General features: G+C 53.0%; 8 protein-coding genes across 8 annotated transcripts; 6 read left to right on the forward strand and 2 right to left on the reverse strand.

Annotated features, from left to right (window-relative positions):
- Window positions 1-111: 111 nt before the first annotated feature.
- HD553DRAFT_341304 (Tom7-domain-containing protein) lies at window positions 112-457 on the reverse strand (the record flags this gene model as incomplete). The annotated part of the gene is made up of 3 exons (XM_046182615.1): window positions 112-133; window positions 224-303; window positions 404-457. 3 exons carry the CDS (start codon window positions 455-457, stop codon window positions 112-114), a joined length of 156 nt encoding a protein of 51 aa, XP_046037500.1.
- A 249-nt stretch (window positions 458-706) lies between these two features.
- HD553DRAFT_331302 (JAB1/Mov34/MPN/PAD-1 ubiquitin protease-domain-containing protein) lies at window positions 707-2,059 on the forward strand. The gene is made up of 4 exons (XM_046182012.1): window positions 707-817; window positions 919-1,194; window positions 1,270-1,520; window positions 1,605-2,059. Exons 1-4 carry the CDS (start codon window positions 762-764, stop codon window positions 1,967-1,969), a joined length of 948 nt encoding a protein of 315 aa, XP_046037501.1. The 5' UTR covers window positions 707-761; the 3' UTR covers window positions 1,970-2,059.
- Window positions 2,060-2,199: 140 nt separating this feature from the next.
- HD553DRAFT_341306 (uncharacterized protein) lies at window positions 2,200-3,654 on the reverse strand (the record flags this gene model as incomplete). The annotated part of the gene is made up of 1 exon (XM_046182616.1): window positions 2,200-3,654. One exon carries the CDS (start codon window positions 3,652-3,654, stop codon window positions 2,200-2,202), a length of 1,455 nt encoding a protein of 484 aa, XP_046037502.1.
- Window positions 3,655-4,244: 590 nt separating this feature from the next.
- Window positions 4,245-5,924, forward strand: HD553DRAFT_309740 (proteasome subunit alpha type 3). The gene is made up of 6 exons (XM_046179745.1): window positions 4,245-4,477; window positions 4,564-4,598; window positions 4,735-4,858; window positions 5,143-5,244; window positions 5,329-5,585; window positions 5,664-5,924. Exons 1-6 carry the CDS (start codon window positions 4,409-4,411, stop codon window positions 5,827-5,829), a joined length of 753 nt encoding a protein of 250 aa, XP_046037503.1. The 5' UTR covers window positions 4,245-4,408; the 3' UTR covers window positions 5,830-5,924.
- A 151-nt stretch (window positions 5,925-6,075) lies between these two features.
- On the forward strand, window positions 6,076-8,522 carry HD553DRAFT_309741 (putative t-complex protein 1 beta subunit (tcp-1-beta)). Its single transcript, XM_046179746.1, has 10 exons — window positions 6,076-6,269; window positions 6,363-6,381; window positions 6,451-6,739; window positions 6,826-7,028; window positions 7,107-7,184; window positions 7,247-7,593; window positions 7,656-7,916; window positions 7,989-8,088; window positions 8,150-8,261; window positions 8,333-8,522. Exons 1-10 carry the CDS (start codon window positions 6,156-6,158, stop codon window positions 8,376-8,378), a joined length of 1,569 nt encoding a protein of 522 aa, XP_046037504.1. The 5' UTR covers window positions 6,076-6,155; the 3' UTR covers window positions 8,379-8,522.
- Window positions 8,523-10,091: 1,569 nt separating this feature from the next.
- HD553DRAFT_309744 (uncharacterized protein) lies at window positions 10,092-11,719 on the forward strand. The gene is made up of 7 exons (XM_046179747.1): window positions 10,092-10,253; window positions 10,331-10,569; window positions 10,644-10,703; window positions 10,803-10,919; window positions 11,030-11,166; window positions 11,251-11,309; window positions 11,377-11,719. Exons 1-7 carry the CDS (start codon window positions 10,211-10,213, stop codon window positions 11,595-11,597), a joined length of 876 nt encoding a protein of 291 aa, XP_046037505.1. The 5' UTR covers window positions 10,092-10,210; the 3' UTR covers window positions 11,598-11,719.
- A 179-nt stretch (window positions 11,720-11,898) lies between these two features.
- On the forward strand, window positions 11,899-14,385 carry HD553DRAFT_283477 (methionine adenosyltransferase). Its single transcript, XM_046178179.1, has 8 exons — window positions 11,899-12,181; window positions 12,290-12,317; window positions 12,445-12,569; window positions 12,678-12,771; window positions 12,855-12,971; window positions 13,047-13,365; window positions 13,434-13,489; window positions 13,562-14,385. Exons 1-8 carry the CDS (start codon window positions 12,121-12,123, stop codon window positions 13,965-13,967), a joined length of 1,206 nt encoding a protein of 401 aa, XP_046037506.1. The 5' UTR covers window positions 11,899-12,120; the 3' UTR covers window positions 13,968-14,385.
- A 1,792-nt stretch (window positions 14,386-16,177) lies between these two features.
- Window positions 16,178-19,401, forward strand: HD553DRAFT_270796 (P-loop containing nucleoside triphosphate hydrolase protein; the record flags this gene model as incomplete). Its single annotated transcript, XM_046177677.1, has 17 exons — window positions 16,178-16,330; window positions 16,401-16,603; window positions 16,813-16,933; window positions 16,996-17,055; window positions 17,119-17,234; window positions 17,298-17,458; window positions 17,515-17,731; window positions 17,792-17,955; window positions 18,014-18,046; window positions 18,103-18,203; window positions 18,267-18,353; window positions 18,419-18,538; window positions 18,598-18,867; window positions 18,926-18,946; window positions 19,008-19,054; window positions 19,121-19,137; window positions 19,199-19,401. The coding sequence occupies 17 exons, from the start codon at window positions 16,178-16,180 to the stop codon at window positions 19,399-19,401; spliced, it is 2,094 nt and encodes a 697-aa protein (XP_046037507.1).
- Window positions 19,402-19,470: the final 69 nt, after the last annotated feature.

The following is a 19,470-nucleotide window of genomic DNA, read 5'->3' on the forward strand; positions in this document are numbered from 1 at the left end:
GCCCTTCGATCTAGACGATACGAGACGTCAGAAGCAGAACTCACGATAATGATACATTCGTTTCTTGCCAGAACGTCATACGCTCTCCTTTTCCTCTTCATCAAATCCCGATCAAGCCAAAGGGCTGATCAACCTGAGCAAAGGAAAAAACAGGATCGGTCGATAGGTCAGACTCTGGACAGGCAGGGGGCGATAACAGGCGGCACGGTAAGGAAAGACTCACTTGATGAGAGAAGGCTGAGGAGACGATCGAGAGTATCCAACGTAGAGGATGAAGGGGATCCATCCGTACACAGCAACGGTCTGCGATAATTGAAACATCGCATGCATGTCGTCTCAACGTTCCGAGTCTAGTTGTAGTCGGAAACCTTTTCGAAGGCTGAAGGGAGATTCAGGGACTGACCTTGCCGACACCGACGGCAGCGTTGATCTTGTCCTTGGTCTCGTCGCTGAACATCTTGTGTCGATAAGTTGAATGTATTGGAATTGGATGAGGATTGCTACCGTTGTTAAGGTGTTTTGACATCAAGATTGTCGACGATATCATCATCACGGCGACCTTTTCTCAGCAGCAAGCTGAGCAGCACGGTCGCGCGACGCCTTTTCACGTGATCGAGAGATCTCGACCTCCTCCAGGGCACTTTCAAGGTTGAGTCCCTTGTTCGATGTTATCGTCGAGAGAATTCTGATCCAGTCTCGAGACCATCATCAGATCAATCCATTAGATATAACACCCCAAAAGAAAAGCCAAGTTAGATATCATGGCTCTCAACGCTGCCTCATCGGCGCTCCACCTCAACCTCCCCAGCACGTCGGGGTACGTCCCGATTTTTTCCTCAAGGAACAATATGTCGGACAACGTAGCAGGGCCTTTTACTGAACTCGCTCTGTACACATGCTCTACATTCTTGGATACAGGCGAACCCCCTCCCTCGTCACCGTTCATCCCTCGGTTCTCGCTCAGATCTTGGATCACCAATCCCGTAAACCCGCTGAACAACCACGAGTGATCGGAACCCTGCTCGGCGTCCGATCGTCCGAGACGGGATCCACCGGGTCGAGCAGCGAGATCGAGATCAGGAACTGTTTCGCCTTGCCTCATGTCGAGACTGACAAGGAGGTCGCTGTGGATATGGAGTACCACAGGAGCATGATGAACTTGCTTGGAAGCGGTCGGGAGGTCTTGGTCGGATGGTATGTCGGCACGCCATGTATTTCGGTCCTAGTCACCCGGAACGATACTGATCTCCCCTATGCTCTTCCTCGCAGGTACTCATCCTCGCCAGACATTACCCCTTACTCCGCCCTCATCCAAAACTTCTTTGACGGCGAGACCGGCTCCTCTACCCCTGCCGTCCACCTGACGTTTGACACCAACCTCTCGCAAGAGAACGTCGACTCGAGCTTGTCCGTCAAGGCCTATGTCGCCAGGGAAGTCGGATCGGCACCCAAGCCGGAGAACGCCGTCTTCCTGCCCATCCCTTGCAGCGTCAAGTACCAGTTGACCGAAAAGGCCGGTCGTAAGTTAAAGCTCGCAAGCGTTTAGCTTGCCTTCCTCATCGTGGCATATCGGCTGATCACCTTCTTTCGATATTGCCACACAGTCGACCTCCTCACCCCCAACCTCGCCTCTGCCGACTCTCAATCCGCCCAGACCTCGCAACCTCCCCTCCAAACCCTCTCGCAGAGCATCGCCGCTCTCACTCAAAACCTCACCCAGATCCAATCTTACGTACGAGAGGTCACCTCGGGTTCCCGTCAAGCCGACCCCGAAGTCGGGAGGTACCTGCTCGAAGCCGTCGGAAGGTGGAAGTCGGAGAACGGGGGTGCCGCCGCGGGTGACGACGAAGATGGTGCGGCCGAGGAGGGCGTCAAGAAGGGTCTGCAGGATACCCTGAGCGTGAGCTATTTGAGCGCGTTGATCAGGACCCAGGCAGAGTTGAGCGCCAGGTTGAATTTGTTGGCGTGAGCGGGTCGATTCGTATCGGGTTTTGTATCATGAGCGTAAACGTCTTTGCGCGTTTTTTTCACGATGGTATGGATAGACATAAAATGACGATCTGGCCTGTGCTTTGAGGCGGTGTAAAAAATCGGCTGACTGATATGAAACCGATGCTAAGGAAGCGACAACAAACATAGAAGTGAAAGATACGTAAAAGTCGTAATCTGCGTAACATCCGGAACCCGCCCGGGTCCATCTCACAACGTCTCCAATAACTCCTCCATCTCTCGCAACGTCCCGCCCAAGTTCTGATGTACCACCACGATGATGATTTGGGCCCTTAGTCCAACAATGGCACGCTCAAGTGCCTCGCAGCAGGGCTGGCTAGCAGCGCAATCTGCTTTCAGCCGAGTCGCAACCGCCTTCACGTTGCTTGCGATCGGACCCGGCATCATGTTGCCGACGAAATCTTCGATCGTCCTTGCGAAGGCGAGCAGCTTCTGCCTCACGTTTGCATCCTCGGTCTTGACGGTAACATACTGCTCGGTCTTAACAGTCGAGGACTGCTCCGTCTTGACGGTCGAGAGCCGCTCGGCCGCGTCAGTCGAGGACTGTCCAGTTTGCGCAGTTGCACCTTGAACACGCGGAGCTGGCTCAACATCGTCGTCGTCGTCATTGTCATCAAAGACGATTGGGTTCGCACTGGACGATCCCGGCATGGACGGCATGCGTGGCAAAGGTGGCATGGGCAGGCTGAGCGAGTTCGTCGCATCGGGTTCGACACCGGGTGTGGTCGAGGTCCCCGGGGGATGAGGGTTGGTTGGGTGAGTGGCCGGCTCGACGGCAGGTAAGGGCGCGACGACCGGGGCAACGGAGGCTGTAGGTGCAGGTTGCGCTGTAGCTGCCCTCGCAGCATCCCACTTTTCCAATGTCCACGCTTTGCCGTGCCTGTGGGAACAGGCATAGGAGCCCTTGGCACGGGCAGGTAGAATTGGAGGGTCTTGACGCAGCGAGTCCAAGCGGTACAATGCGCAGGCGATGCACCCAGGATCTTCCGAAACCACGCAAGGCCAAAGTAGTTTCCCGCATTGATTGGCAGGGTTGGCCCTGACCTCGTCATATACCTTGAGACAATTCTCGCACCAGTCATCTCGAGGAAGGAAGAGGAGTACGTTACGACTGAACGTCTTTTTTGCGCCGGAGGTGGTGTTTCCGAACACGCTCGCTCCAGCACCGCCCTTCGCGTTGGCCCAGGCCATATTGGTGCTTCGCCAGTCGACCAGGATGTCAACATATTTCTTGGCGAGCTCCGGTGCGTACGTAGCAGTCGAGAACGATAGGGCCTGATCGTACGCAGAACGAAGGTCCCGAACGAGGTGGTCGGCTTTGAGAGGGGGATAATCGGTTTGCGAAGGGGACAGGGCGGCTGCTGCTGAGGGGCTGACTCCAGGATTGCCAGACAGCAGTGTCGAGCTCGATGAGGCGGTGGGAGGCTGTTCCAAGAGCGACATCATCGTGCCGGTCACGAAAGCAGAGGGCGACATCGCCGTGTCGGTCGCGAAAGGAGGCCTAGACATCTTCCCGTCGTTCGGTTCGATGTTCATGGGCGCTGCAAGCTCGCTAACGGCTACGGAAGAGCGCGACGCAGCAGCATCCCCTTCGCATTCCACTCGGGCGAGTTCATCCGTATCCTGGTCGCTCTCTGGATACATCCTTCGGAAGATAGTGTCGATCAGAGGTGAACGGAGGTGTCGTGAGGTATTATTGGCGTCGACGTTGTCCAGTCGTTCGGGCTGGAGGTGATCTCAATAATGCTCATATCCTTGATACACCACACGACGTGGACGCTGGCAGCACGGGCATGGTCAAAGCTTTCGCACGCGTTCATATTTTGATTTTGATGGTGATGGTCGTTGATGAAAGTCGTATGATCGGTCGGCCCATCAATCAATCCAATTATCGTGCCGTCGTCGACCTAAAGCCTGAAAACTCTGCGATCCGCCAGCGCGTCCACGCACCGACATATCATCCACCGCTTGGTAATTTGGTAAGTAATGATTGTGCATGTCCATCCGCTTTGTACATGAGCCATGATGTATATGGCACTTGTGCGACTCTAGCTCGTGATGCTATGCCATCCGTAGTGATGTCGTGACGAATCTCATCAACAGATCAGATCGTTGTCCCCGATCAGCCAAATGAACTGATCAGATCACCGGTACCGTTGAGTGATTCGTCATCATAACGCATAAACAAGAATGCTCCATGCGTTATTAACATCGTCTCATGATCTTGCTCTTAGAGGATGACGAGTCGATCATCACTTTCGCAAGGGACACTGGCTGTTGAGACATTCAGACTTTGTTCCACCTCGACCATCCCTACAGATATAGAGCTCTCAACGAATCAATCTATACCCTCTCTCCGTCCGTCATCGAAGCCGATACTCGCTGAAACGATTCCACAATGAGCTCTATCGGAACCGGTTACGATCTTTCCGTCTCAACATACAGTCCTGATGGCAGGATCTTCCAGGTCAGTCTCGGTACGGATATTCGGCTGAGGTATCTCAAATCGAAGAATAATTGAATGGCTGATGTTGCTCCGGGTTGTGATACCAGGTCGAATACGCTTCCAAGGCGGCCGAAGCGTCTGGGTAAGCTCATACCGCAATTCTTCCACCTTCCTTTCCCTCTCATTAGCCTTTCCCGTATCTCCCACTTCGTCTTGTCGAATTAAAAATTGACCAGTACCACCTTGATCACTGCGACCCCGAATCCACGAATCAACAGCGTGGCCATCGGTCTCCGGTGCAAAGACGGCGTCGTCCTCGCCGTAGAAAAGGTGCAGACCTCGAAATTGCTCGTCAAGGGAGCCAACAAGCGGATCGTCAGCGTGGACAACCATGTCGGTTTGGTGAGCCTTTTTCGCTAGGAAGATGAAATCTGGAAGTGGAATTTGGGAGATTAGAAGGCTGATCGAGCTTTTCTTCGCCTTTCTTGCTCCGTTTCTCCCGCGAACATCGCCGACCTATCCCTTTATCGCCGGTACATCTTTGACCGCCTTCGACTGTCTCCGGTCCACTTGAACGTACGACTTCTGCCCTACTCACTTGGCCTCCTCCATATCTGATCAATCTGAAACCCGACGAACATACGACCCCTTGATCGAATCATGATGCTTCTCTGTCACATCGATAGGCCGCATCTGGTCTCGTAGCCGACACACGTCATCTGGGGAAACGAGCGGCCGAGGAGGCTCAGAACTTCAAGGAGACGTATGGTAGCCCAGTCGGCCTCAAGGTGAGTCTTGGCGGAACGTGAAGCTACTTTCGTGCGGTGGGCACCGTGACTGAACTATTTGCTGTTACACCTTCTAATCCTCAGGCACTGATGGAACGTATCGGCGCCTACGTCCATGCTTACACGTCTTATGGTTCCGTTCGACCCTTTGGGATCAGTACCATTGTCGGTGCGATCGACAAGACGGGACCTCAGCTCTACGTCGTCGAGCCTAGCGGCGCTTACTATGGGTACCGAGCATGTGCGGTGGGCAAGGGAAGACAGGTGGCTAAGACCGAGTTGGAAAAGCTCGACGGGTCGACGATGACCGTCCGGGAGGGTGTCAAGGAGGTTGCCAGGATGTGAGTCGGCGGGTGGTCGTCAGATGAAGTCACCTTCAAGATCTGTGTTGACTAAAACGTGCTTCATCACATTTCCAGCGTCCACCTCGTTCATGACGATAACAAGGACGGCAACTTTGAGCTCGAGATGACTTGGATCGGACCCGAGACGAACGGGTTCCACGTACACGTTCCGGAAGACTTGTTGGTCGAGGCCGAGGCCGCGGCGAGGCGGGCTTTGGAAGAGGACATGGACGAGGACTAGTCGAAGGAGCGAATCCCGTCCTTGGGGTGTGATGATGATCTTCTGTTTGTGTACATGTGCTATGAATGTCATGACGATCTGATGATGACCCTCCATCGACTGGCTTGGTTCCCTCTCGCGTCGAGAGATCGACTCGAAATTCTCACGCGTCGCCCCCTCCACTCTCGCTCACTCGAACATTCACAACGTACCTTGTGGTCAAGATCATGATCGACATTAGTCGTTGAATAGCTCTTTCTAGCTCATTGACCTTATACACAAGCTCTATTGACGAATAGCAGATCGTCTGCAACCGCCAATCCACAAAAAGACACGACCGACACGCCATGAACGTTTTTGCTGACGAGGCTACCGAGGAACGAGGAGAGAATGCGAGGTTGTCTTCTTTCGTAGGAGCTATGGCTCTGGGAGATTTGGTGAAGAGTACTTTGGGACCCAAGGTGAGCCTGTAATTCTGGTCGAAGAAGCGGCTAGGAAGGCTGTCGACTGGGAAAGTTGACCCCCTGAACGGCTTGTAACGATTTGACTTACAGGGAATGAACAAGATCCTTCGTAAGCTCTGCTTGATTAAGATTCAACAACATCGCAGATGCTGATCAGACCTCTTGCTTCCGTTGACAGAATCCGCCTCTACTGGAGAGATCATGGTAACCAACGACGGAGCTACTATTCTCAAGTCTATCCAGCTGGACAACCCCGCCGCCAAGATCCTCGTCAACATCTCAAAAGTCCAGGACGACGAGGTCGGTGATGGGACCACCTCGGTCTGCGTGCTCGCGAGTGAGCTGTTGAGGGAGGCCGAGAAGCTTGTAACGACGTACAAGGTGCACCCGCAAACGGTCGTAGAAGGTTACAGGATTGCGAGCAAGGCCAGTCTGGCTGCTCTGGCAGGTGCCGCCCGGGACAACTCGTGAGTGATTGTGTGGCTCTGACAGACAGGCTGTATTGTGCTGGTCTGAACGTCAACCTGACTTTGTGAGTTCTTCTTTATCACAGCTCGGATTCGGCCGCATTCCGAAACGATCTTTTCAACATTGCCCGAACGACCTTGTCGTCAAAGGTTCTCGCACAAGACAAGGAATACTTTGCCAACCTCGCCGTAGACGCCGTGTTAAGGTTGAAGGGAAGCACCGATCTGGATCATATCCAGATCATCAAAAAGGTCGGAGGAAAGTTGACGGATAGTTACTTGGATGAGGGTGCGTAGTGATCGGCTCGCTGTGTTCTGATAGAGAAGCCGTTGCGATACTGATGAACTGATCCATAACATCTCGCAGGCTTCATCTTGGACAAGCAAATTGGTGTCAACTGCCCCAAGAGGATCGAGAACGCCAAGATCTTGATCGCCAACACTTGTGAGTTTGGACGTCTCGCAAGACGATAGACCATTGCCTGACACACTTGTCCTGTCTTGCAGCCATGGACACTGACAAGGTCAAGATCTTTGGCGCTCGAGTCAAGGTCGACGGAACCGGCAAGCTTGCCGAGCTCGAACGGGCTGAAAAGGAAAAGATGAAGGATAAGGTCAACAAGATCGCCTCGCACGGCATCACCTGTTTTGTCAACCGTCAACTTATCTACAACTACCCTGAGAGTCTGTTGTCAGAACAGGGAATCATGAGCATCGAGCATGCCGATTTCGAGGGTGTCGAGAGGTTGGCACTGGTCACCGGAGGGGAGATTGCGAGCACCTTTGATCAGCCGGATCTGGTCAAGATCGGACGATGTGATCTGATCGAGGAGATCATGATTGGAGAGGACAAGGTGGGCAAGCTTTTGATTATGCTGTCTTGCGAAGAGGACGCTAAGAGGTACCGTTGCAATAGCTCATCAAATTCTCTGGAGTCGCTGCCGGTGAAGCTTGCACAGTAGTACTTCGAGGAGCTACCACCCAAATGGTAGATGAGGCCGAACGATCGCTGCACGATGCTCTGTCGGTCTTGTCTCAGACGGTCAAGGAGACTCGAGTGGTCTTGGGAGGTGGATGTGCCGAGATGTTGATGAGCTGTGCGGTCGAGGAAGAGTGCCGACGGATCAAGGGGAAGAAAGCTCTGGCAGTCGAAAGCTTCGGAAAGGCATTGCGACAGGTGAGAGCGGAAGGGATAACGTGGCCTTATGCGCGGTGGCGGTTGCTAACGACCGGCTTGTTATGCCTTAAGATGCCCACCATCTTGGCTGACAACGGTGGACACGACTCGTCCGATCTGGTTTCCAGGTTGAGGGCCGCTCACTACGAGGGTCAGAGCGATGCCGGTCTGGGTGAGATAAGAGACGTTTTCGATACTTCAAGAAGCAACGTACTGACTAGTTCCGTGTGCAGACATGGACAAGGGAGAGATCGCCTCGATGAGAAAACTCGGAGTGACGGAGAGTTACAAGTTGAAGAAGCAGGTCGTCGTCAGTGCTAGCGAGGCTGCCGAGATGATCCTTCGGTGAGTTTTCGCATGCCGGTCATGAATATTACGATACCATGGCTGACGATCGACGCAAACGACAACAACAGTGTGGACAACATTCTGCGATCGACACCGAGACGACGAGAAGGCTGAGGGGTGTGACACGACGAAGCATAGGAGAATGAGAGTTCTGCCAACAAAATTTCTTAGAGGGCTTTGTTATCTTTCACGACGTTTCCCTGTTACCACTATCTTGATGACGAACGATGAATGCGGATTAGCTCGCCGACCAGGCCTGACGATCAGACTTCCGTCCTAGAAGGACCGAGGTTCGTTCGATACGTCCGAACCAAGAACCAGAAGGCGAAAGGAGGTGCATCCACGGGAAGTCTGAACCAGCGCTTGCCCGGCGAGCAAGTTGGAAAATGAGGGGAAGCATTTCACCGCTTGTGCGGGTTTGTGGCAGAACAATCTTGGTGGAAGGATGAAGCGCAGAGCCCGATGGTCTCGTAGAGATGGGTGGCCCCAACGGTCTCCCATTAGTATCTGGAGTCTGGATATTCACAGACTCTGGTTCTCGGGGTAAGACGAGCCAACGTGCTTCGCCCCGATGTATGGGTGGACGCCTGTCAAACGATACGCCCATGCGCCCGACGTGCTTAAATCAAGCGACTGGAGGGATGACTATGAATGAGTCTACTTCAGCCTGTTACGCTATAACGAAAGCCCAATTCCGCCCGTTGACTCGAGAACATCATGGTTGAAGTTGGAGTTCTACGGCAACTTTCTGGGGAATCACCAGGCTTCAGACATGACCGGCAGCGTGAAAGGACTAACGATGCTGGCAGCCGTCAACGTGATCAAACAAATGATCAAGCAGATATATCACCTCCATAACGGCAAGTCGAAGAAGCAGATCAGACAGGCCAGCAAAGCCGTATGGACGGACAAGTCGGGCGGCTAGGCGATCAAACCCAGCCGCAAAGTTCGGAAACTAGGCGGAGACACCGACCTAGCCCTCCACACGTTGATGGACGCGCATCAGGTCTCGGACAGCGACGAGATCCGAGAATTGACGGAGAGATGGCTAGGAATTCCGCTTGGGTCGGGACGTCATCATATGCGAGCCGATATCACTAGGGATCTGTTTGCACAGCTAATCAGAGGATTGCAGGCGATATTGGAAAACGAGCGGCTGGAGGTGCAAGAAGCGGTCTACAAATGGCTTTTCCAGACTGTGTGAGGGACTTGATTGACTATGCAAGAGTCCTGGCTCTGTGAAGAGCGCATGTATGAGCAGTCATTGTTATTGTCACCATCACACTGTAAACGGCGCAAACGAAACTTACTCGCTTTGCAGTAGATCTCACTGAAGCGGTCTCGAGCTGCTAAGGGGTTAACCTTAAGAAGAATTCGGACCCCTGGGAAGCAAAAATCAAGCGCTTGATTTTTGCCTCCGGGTAACGTAAACGTCAGTTGTTCGGTTCGATCTCTCTCGTTCGACATCATACTCGATTTCCTGTTGATACATTACTTGCGCCGGGACGAAAAAGAACGCTACATCAGGGCCTGTGGAGACATAGCGTGCTACACGCAGGCATTCTTAGCAGATTCATTGGGTTCCCCACGCTGCGATTCGGCGAATCGTGACCTGAACAACCCTGTCTCATCTGAAACGACAACCGGCCCGAACGGAAGAATTTCGGGAATGTCCCGCGTGGCACTGCAGCCATCGTACCACCCTTTTCTGCCGTGACGTGTCATGTGTGTCGTCATGATCGTCGCTCGACTGCGAGTCGTCAGGTGATCCAGATTACCAACATACATCCTTTGGTTGTAGATCTGTGACGTCCAAGCTCTGTTATATATAACGGTATATCAGAAACCCAGCATACCTCTCTCCATCAATCGTCGGCGCGAACTTTCCTCGAAGTAACCGAGTCGCACGCAACTCGATCTTCAGATCACGACAGTCTCACTCAAGCATGACCACTGTTCCTCTTAACGGTACCGTCGGGATCATCACGGGTAAGCTGCCTTATTAGCTTTCGCGATTGATTTCTAAGCAGCACTTGAGTCTGATTCCCTCATCACTCTCCTTACAGGCGCTGGCACCCCCTCTGGAATCGGCCGAACCGCCGTTCTCCAATACGCCGCGGCAGGCGCCAAGACCATTTACGCATGTGATCTCCTCGAGGAGCACTTTCCTAGCCTTGTTGATCTCGTCAAACAAGCCGGACATGAGACCGCTGTTGTTGGAGTCAAAGTTGACGTGACCAAGTCTGAGGATTTGGAGAGGCTCGTCAGGCAGATTATCGGGGAACAAGGGAGGTTGGACTGGTTGGTAAGTCTAGGTCTAGCTTGGATGTCTCGAGAATACGGGGAAAAAGCTGATTTACAGGTGATCGTTGTGTCCAGTTCGCCAACGCCGGAGTGGTCGATTTCGAACCTTTCGGTAGCACTACCGAACAGAACCTCGTGCGTATCCTGCCTAGCACCCTATGCCATTCCCTTCGTCTCGTTGCTTCAATACCTCCAGCTGATCGGACCGCGAATCTTTATCTTCACGTCAACCAGCAAAGAGCCTTCAACATCAACACTATCGGGGTATTCAACTCGATTCAATGGGCCGCTAGGGGGATGATGAATACTTGCCTGTTCAAACCTGAAGCTGGCGGGTCGATCGTTGTTACCGTGAGTCTCGCCCGCGTTTAGACATTTTCCCTTGCGGTCGGTCGGGGCCAGTCTCTCGAACCGCAAGTACAACCATGAGAGTGATTAATGCTCATACCCATGCACGATAGACTTCCCTAGCCTCCACCTTCGGAGGGATGGGTTCCCCAGCTTATACCGCCTCCAAGTACGCTGCGGTCGGGATCTTGAAGAGCGCCTGTGCGCAGTTCAAAGCGAGCAAAGTGCCTATCCGGGTCAACGGGATCGCGTGAGTTGCGGAAAGCAAGCGGTGGTACAATAGAAAAGGATCGCCAGGCTGATGAAGGGTCTATCCGATGGATGTTGAATATAGTCCGGGTGCAGTGACCACTAGTATTACGGAGAACGCCATGAAAGCCGGAGCCATCTCCGGTAAGTCTTCCACTTACATACACGATCTCGAACGTCGCCTTCATTCAAGCATTACTTGAATTCGCAGGGGCGACCATGCAAGTCCTCGTCGAAAAGAGCCAATCCGTCACTCCCGAATTCTACGCCAACGTCGCCCCTCCCACCGAGATCGCCGACGTCGCAGTCTTTCTCTGCAGTCCCGCTTCGGTCGGTGTCAACGGTCAGAACATCGTCGTCGACAGAGGCTCGAGGGAGACGGTCGTAGAGATGAGCGGGGTCTTCAGTTTGGTCCCTCCCGTTCCGATCTGAGCGGGCGTTGAGATAAAGGAGGATACTGTAGTAAAAGCTCGAGCGTGCTTCTCTGTTGTATTGATTAGACGTCTTTTGTCCTGAAACGACCGGTTACTTGATATCATTCCTCTCTTTCCTACGTACTTCTGTACCGCGGATCGTCCGTTCATTCCCTTGTTTGAGAATTGCATCCGACGCGATCGCGCCATCGATACCGATCCACCTGGCTCCCTTCCCCTTGCTTACGCGACCGTGAACCTATTTTTTTCGTAGCATCCGATCCGAAAGGAGAGGGGGCACGGGCGGGGGGAAGGGGGCGGCGACGCGCATCTGACAGCGTTTTCGATCTCCCAACGATCGTACCATTCACCCCCCACGACCACGACCACCACCACGTAGCAACCTGCCCAGCCATCCCCACACACACACACACACGGTTCATATACTCAAACACCTCCTCGACATCATAACTCACCGGCAAGGACACGCCAGAACCAAATCCTCCTAACTCTTCTCCCCAAAACACAAAACACTCAATAAAATGACCGCTGCCATCACCCACCCCGAGTCCAACGGCTCTGCCGCTCACGTCCTCCCCGAGGGTAGGTCATCCAGAGTCTCGATCAGATCAAGAAAAAGTCTAGAAGCCGGATCAGAGCGATGAAGGCTGATCTCGATTGTTTGTACAATTGTTCCGTTTCGCCTGGCAGGCCACTTCTTGTTCACCTCCGAGTCGGTGTAAGTCGACCTTCCTCTACAATCCTCCCGGCAAGAACGTCAGAAGCACGTTCTTGCGCAACCGTTTTGGAAAAAGCAATCTCCCCAACGCGTTCTTGTTCGCTTACCTATCTCTTCTCCTTCGTAGCGGTGAGGGTCACCCCGACAAGATCTGTGACCAGGTCTCGGACGCCATCCTCGATGCTTGTTTGCGAGAGGACCCCAACTCCAAGGTCGCCTGTGAGACCGCTGCCAAGACCGGTATGATCATGGGTGAGTCTTGTCGTTTCCCCTGCGATCCATTGCATATATTCTAGATGTTGACCAGCTGCTGACCTTGCTCTTTCTTGCTCGGCCTTGCGCGGATTTCCTTGTGTGTAGTCTTCGGTGAGATCACCACCACCGCCCGAATCGACTACCAGAAGGTCGTTCGTGACACCATCAAGCAGATCGGATACACCTCGTCCGAGCAGGGGTAAGTCTCGACTTTTCTTCTCGCTCAAAACAGTCGCATATCGCAAGGTATTGATGACGGTACTGTTGGAATCGGCTCTATAGTTTCGACTACAAGACCTGCAACGTCTTGGTTGCCATCGAGCAGCAGTCTCCCGATATCGCCCAGGGATTGGACCACGGTGACTTGGAGAACCACGGTGCCGGTGACCAGGGTATCATGTGAGTCGACGCGCGACCAGCTTAATGTTTCATGAGCGCTTTTCACTGACCTTTTTTCTTCTTCTTAATCTGCAGGTTCGGATACGCTACCGACGAGACCCCCGAGTTGATGCCCAAGACCATCATGCTCGCCCATCAGCTCAACGCGGCCATGGCCACCGCTCGTCGAGACGGATCCATGGGTTGGTTGCGACCCGACTCCAAGACCCAGGTCACCATCGAGTACAAGAAGGACACTGACGGTGCCGTCATCCCCTTGAGGGTCGACACCATCGTCATCTCGACCCAACACGCCGAGGAGATCACCACCGAGGACTTGAGGAAGCAGATCAAGGAGAAGATCATCAAGAAGGTCATCAGCGCCGACTTGCTCGACGACAGGACCGTCTACCACGTGCGTTCGAGGCGCCAGTTCGGTGGAACGAGATCCGCGAGCTGATCTGTTTCTTTTTGGTGCCGCAGATCCAACCTTCGGGCCGATTCGTTATCGGAGGTCCCCAGGGAGACGCCGGTTTGACGTGAGTAAATTTCAGCCCTCTGAATCGATGTTGACTCGAACTGACTCGCCTGTCGGTTTTGATCTTTTATAGCGGACGAAAGATCATTGTCGACACCTACGGTGGATGGGGTGCTCACGGAGGTGGTGCTTTCTCCGGAAAGGACTTCTCCAAGGTCGACCGATCGGCCGCTTACACCGCCCGATGGATCGCCAAGTCCCTCGTCGCCGCCGGTCTCGCCCGACGAGCTCTCGTCCAGCTCTCGTACGCCATCGGAGTTGCCGAGCCCCTGTCCGTCTACGTCGACACCTACGGTACCGGCAAGAAGATCTCCGACCTCGACCTCGTCAAGGTCATCCGAAACAACTGGGACTTGAGGCCCGGTGTCATTGTCAAGGAGCTCGACCTCCAGAAGCCCCAGTACTTGAAGACCGCCTCGTACGGTCACTTCGGTAACCCCGACTACACCTGGGAGAAGCCCAAGTCGCTCAAGCTCTAAGCGGCGTATGGCGACCAGTACGATGTGGAATTCCGGCTCTCTTTCTCTTTTCTCTGCTGTACGACCCCCGCAACGCCAAAAATAGGACGGAAATCGACGTCCGGTGACGAGCTCCTCCTCGTCTGATCCCCCCAACTCCTCAACATCGATCAAACATCATCACACATCATCATCCACCATCATGCCCGGGATTTCGTATCAGCTTCGATGAAGACCCGTCATCCTCGGCGGTGTTCTTCTGTACAACACAACTTCCCCTACATTCCCCTTTGCCTTGTATATAGAGATTTCCGGAACTAGACTAGGAGCAGGAGGAACGACTTGGGACACCGACTGCATCTGTAGTTTTTGTATTGACACGGGTTTCTTTTTCGCATGACACCGCCTTTATACAATGCGCTCAACACGCGAAAAACAACAAAGAATCGAGCTTAATAGCTATTCCCGAGACCCGAGATGCGGGCGCCCATAGCCCAACATCGCCACCTCAGCTGGCAGTGTGAATAGCCACTCATCCCTCTACAGCCTCCTGATATCAGTTAGGAATTGAAAATTAGTAGTAGAAGTCTATCGTTGTTGTACTTGCAGGTCTTTTCCCTTTCAGACCGTCGCGATTGTCGGAAGCCCTCGCGAAGGCCGGATCGTCGCCGACAACCGAGATCGTCGATCTGCGAGGACGATGAATGTGACATGACCCATCGGTTGGGCCCGAAAGCTGATTCGGATCTGCTTCCGCGAAGATTGTGGGGTTCGGTCACCGAGGGCACTTTCACCTTGCGAACAATTCATTTTCCCCAGTTTGCCACTGATAACGACGATGGATCAACCAGAGTTTGAGATGCTCAGAGGGGGTGGAACAGTCACCACGAACATCATCGTCTCAGCAAAAGGTGCCAGAGGTGACATAGAGCTAGTTGAATAGACTCGACCTTAGACGAACAAGGCAAACCTGCCAGCAACCAAAAGCGAGAACGCACCACAGTATGCCTCCCCGTCGTCGTGCCGCGGCAGCCAAAACGCCCATTCCCGATGTCATCGAGAACAACGGTCTCCTCACCCCTGGATCTACTCGAACTCGAGATCGGGCGCTCAAGAAGAACGATTCGGGTTTGACCCCTGCGAGCACCGTCGCTGGCAGCGATATGGAAGAGGATCAGAAGCTCGAGGTCAGGGTCAAGTCGGAGATGGTCGTCGAGATCCCGGTCAAGAGGAGTTCGAGAACGTCGGTAGCGAAGAAGCCTAAATATACAGAGGATGAGGAGGTGGACGAGTTGGAGGATAAAAAACCTATCATCAAAGACTTCGCTACGTCGAGGAAACGAAAAGGTGAGAGCTTTCTTAAGCGAAGAACCCAGTTGGACTCTACTGAAGCACCGGAACTGTCCCCGCTCTAAAGCGATGAGCGAAACGGACCTCAGTGACCCCGACGCACCGATCACCAAAAAGGGGACTTCTTCCTCAAACCGCCAGACAGCTACTGCCAAGGGCAAGACAAGAGCTACTCCCGCTCGATCTTCTCGCCGAAAAGTCAAGGCCGAAGAGAACCCTGACATCGTTCCCGATTCGCAAGAGGAAGACACCTTCACTGCGAGCGAAGAAGAAGAGGCTTATGCTGAATTTGAAGGGGATGATGACGAGTTGGACTTTGTGCCCCGGACGACCAAGACGGCGGGGAAGAAGGCTCCTGCTCGAGCTGCTTCCAAGAAGGCTATGAACAAGATCAAGGGCAAGGCGGTCGCTGAAGGAAACAACGAGGATGAGATCGAGGAGGAAATGATGAAAGCTGCGATCGCTGTGAGTCGTCGGCCAGTCTTGCGGTACGGCTAGAACTTCTTCTGACCCTCGTGAGCGTTCATAGGAATCGCTCCAAGCGATGGAGCAACCCCGAGCGGGACCAAGCAAGCCGGCCGCTAGGAATAAGGAAGCTGAGAAGCGAGCTCGAGCAGCCGAACGTGCGTCACATCGTTTCGCATTCAAGATCCTAATTATCGGTTCATTGGGCTGATTGATCATGTCATCATCAACTTTCAGGCCGCATGGGCATGCAAGTCGATTCCGATTCCGACGACTCGTCCTTCAAATTCGAAAGTGATGGTCAAGACGACGATCCAGATGCCGACGCCGATTTCGACGACGAAGATGACGAGGATGTTAAGCCCCCCGGTTCAAAGAAGAAGGTCTCGATCGCGAACACATCGAACAGCAAGACCATGGATCTCGCTGGGTTGAGGAAGAAACGGGCCGAGGACAACAAGCGGAGAAAGGAGGCAGCTGAGCCGTTGATGAAGATCAAGAGGGAGATGATGAAGAAGCTCAAGAGGAAGTTGACATGGGCGGAGATCAACTCGGTCGCGTTAAATTACGTGGGTTGCGCAGAGATTAACACCGGAATGAATAACAAGAGCTGAGTATGAATCGAGTCCTCCTTGCCAGCACCATCCTGAGCTGCAGAACGTATGGGGAGATTTGAAAGCCGGCATCTCAAGAGCGGCGCCGACGACCATGGAGGCACATCCCAGTCTCAAGTTGACACTGCTGCCGTTCCAGAAGGAGAGTTTGTTCTGGATGAAACAGCAGGAAGCGGGACCTTGGAAGGGCGGAATGTTGGCCGACGAGAGTGAGTGTCCTTGGTATGAGTTGTGTTCTCGGTACCGGGCTGACAATACTGTTCGCGTTTGTAGTGGGAATGTGAGATTTTGACTGCGAATAGGCGATTTGATTTTCCTACTGATATGACTTCCTTTCATCTTTCCTTTCCTAGGGGCAAGACGTGAGTTTTCCACCTCATCCCGCCTAGACCCGATGTCCTTTTTCGCTTAACATGATCTCGATCCACGTTCCACAGTATTCAGACGATCGCGTTGCTCTTATCGGAACCCCGAAGAAAGCCAAGCTTGGTTGTGGCTCCCGTTGTCGCGTTGATGCAGTGGAAGCATGAGATCGAGAAGAACGCAGAGGGATTCACTGTAAGCAATCATTTTCGGCAGCTTGAGGAGATGATGCTTATGACCTTGATTTGTATTATCAGGTTTGCCTGTGGCATGGGCAGGGTAGATTGAAGGCCGACGATTTGAAGAAATTCGATGTGGTAAGCGAATCCCGTATTGACATCCGCTGCTTTCTACGCTGGCTCTGACGTTCCTTCCTTCAGGTTATGGTCTCGTACGGTACTCTCGAGGCAGCGTTCCGAAAACAACAAAAGGGATTTAAGCGAGGTGATGCAATGATTAAGGAAAAGAGCCCGATGCATGCTGTCAAATGGCACCGGTGAGTACAGATAAAGCAAACATCTGTTCAACTCAGCCTGCTTATCCCATTGTCCTGTCGTAGTGTCGTCCTGGACGAGGCCCACAACATCAAAGAGAGGTCGACAAACGCTGCTAAGGCTGCTTTTGCCCTCGATTCGAGCTACAGGTGGTGTTTGTCTGGTACGCCCCTACAAAACCGTGTAGGAGAGCTCTATTCGCTTGTGCGATTCTTGGGAGGAGATCGTGAGTGATGCGCCGCTGGGTTTCGAGATACAGCATCTGAAGACAGCATTCTTCAGCCTTTGCCTTTTACTACTGCAAGAGGTGTCCGTGCAAATCGCTCCACTGGCAGTTCGGCAACAAGCGAAACTGTGATGATTGCGGTCACTCGCCGATGCAGCACACCTGTTACTGGAACAATGAGATCTTGACTCCAATCCAGAAGTACGGTATGCAAGGGCCTGGATCGGATGCTTTCAAGAAGCTCAAGATCTTGCTCGATCGGTGCATGCTGAGGTATGACAATTTCCAACACAAGCGCTGGTAAAATTGGCACTTACAACGTTCTGGCTACAGGCGAACCAAGATCGAGCGTGCGGATGATCTGGGATTGCCGCCCAGGACCATCACTGTCAGGCGAGGATACTTTTCGCCCGAGGAGAGAGAGCTTTACATGTCGTTGTTCTCTGAGACTCGTCGGCAATTTTCAACGTATATTGCCGAGGGAACGATTCTGAATAGTCAGTTGTCCGGAAGTATGGCCAATAGCATTGATGCTGATGATTTTGCCTTCCTCAGACTATTCGAATGTCTTTTCGCTCATCACTCGAAGTAGGTTGTCTATTCTCCTCTTTCACCGTGGATATGCACTTACGATAACTTGGCAGTGCGACAAATGGCCTGTCACCCTGATTTGGTCCTCAGGTCGAAAACCTCAAAGTACGTACAAACCGAGGAGGAAGCTGTCTGCAGACTCTGTCACGATACTGTAAGTTCCATCAAGTTGGAGTACATCCGCTGGAACCACTCTAAATGTGCTTGTCTTTACCAGGCCGAAGACGCGATCGTGTCGAAATGCAATCATCTGTTCGATCGGGAGTGTATCACCCAGTACATGCTTGGGCATGAAGAGACTGCCGTAAGTAGGAGGGATAAATACATTAGTGCCGGATCACATTGCTGATCAAAACCGCCTAATCACAGGTTCCCGTGTGTCCCGTGTGTCATATCGAGCTGACCATCGACTTGCAAGCCGAAGCGGTCGAGTCTGGGGAGGAAAAGAAGTTGAAGAAGCAAGGTATCTTGGGAAGGCTTGACTTGTCGGTAAGTCAGACCTGGCGCTATAGTCGAGTGTCGATACTGACGCCGCCTTGTTACTGTAGAACTGGCGATCGTCGACCAAGCTCGAAATGCTGGTCGACGAGCTCTGCGAACTGCGTGACAAGGACTGCAACATTAAATCGCTCGTCTTTTCGCAATTCGTCTCCATGCTGGATCTCGCCGCTTTCCGGCTTCAAAGGGCAGGGTTCAACATTTGCAGGCTGGAAGGTGGAATGACTCCGCAAGCCCGTGACGCAACGATCCAGCATTTCATGAAGAACCCTCAAGTCACCGTCTTCCTGATCAGCTTGAAGGCTGGTGGTGTGGCTTTGGTGAGTCAAACCGGTTTCAGAAGCGATCGACAATCGGCTAATATCAATCGCCTCGCAGAACTTGACTGAGGCATCTCAAGTACGCTTGGTCCGGATTTTCAATACTACAAACTAAGCTGACGATAGGGTCTCTCTTTCAGGTCTTCCTGCTCGATTCTTGGTGGAACCCCTCGGTCGAGTACCAATCGTGAGTTTCTGTTGCGAACTGTGAATTCTCGAGAGTCTCGCGCTGATAAACACTGATAATCTATAGTATGGACCGTATCCATCGTATGTGGTCCATTGAAACGAGTCTCTACATACGTCCATCGCTGACCCGCATTTCTTGCAGGTCTCGGTCAACACCGCCCCGTCCAGGTCACCAAGTTGGTCGTCGAGGACAGCATCGAAGCCAAGATCTTGCAATTGCAAGACAAGAAGCTCGCCATGACTCAGGCTGCTCTCGCTACCGATCCGGACTCCGCCTTGGGAAAGCTCACCGAAGAGGTAGATCTCGACTCGTTTGGCCATCATCATGGAAAGGCTGAGAACTGACGCTTTCCAAAACCATCCAGGACATGCAATTCTTATTCCGCCTTTGAGACTACGACACGACTCGACACG

The sequence above is a fragment of the Filobasidium floriforme genome (assembly GCF_021052385.1).
Source record: "Filobasidium floriforme strain CBS 6241 chromosome Unknown HD553scaffold_8, whole genome shotgun sequence".
NCBI lineage: Eukaryota > Fungi > Basidiomycota > Tremellomycetes > Filobasidiales > Filobasidiaceae > Filobasidium > Filobasidium floriforme.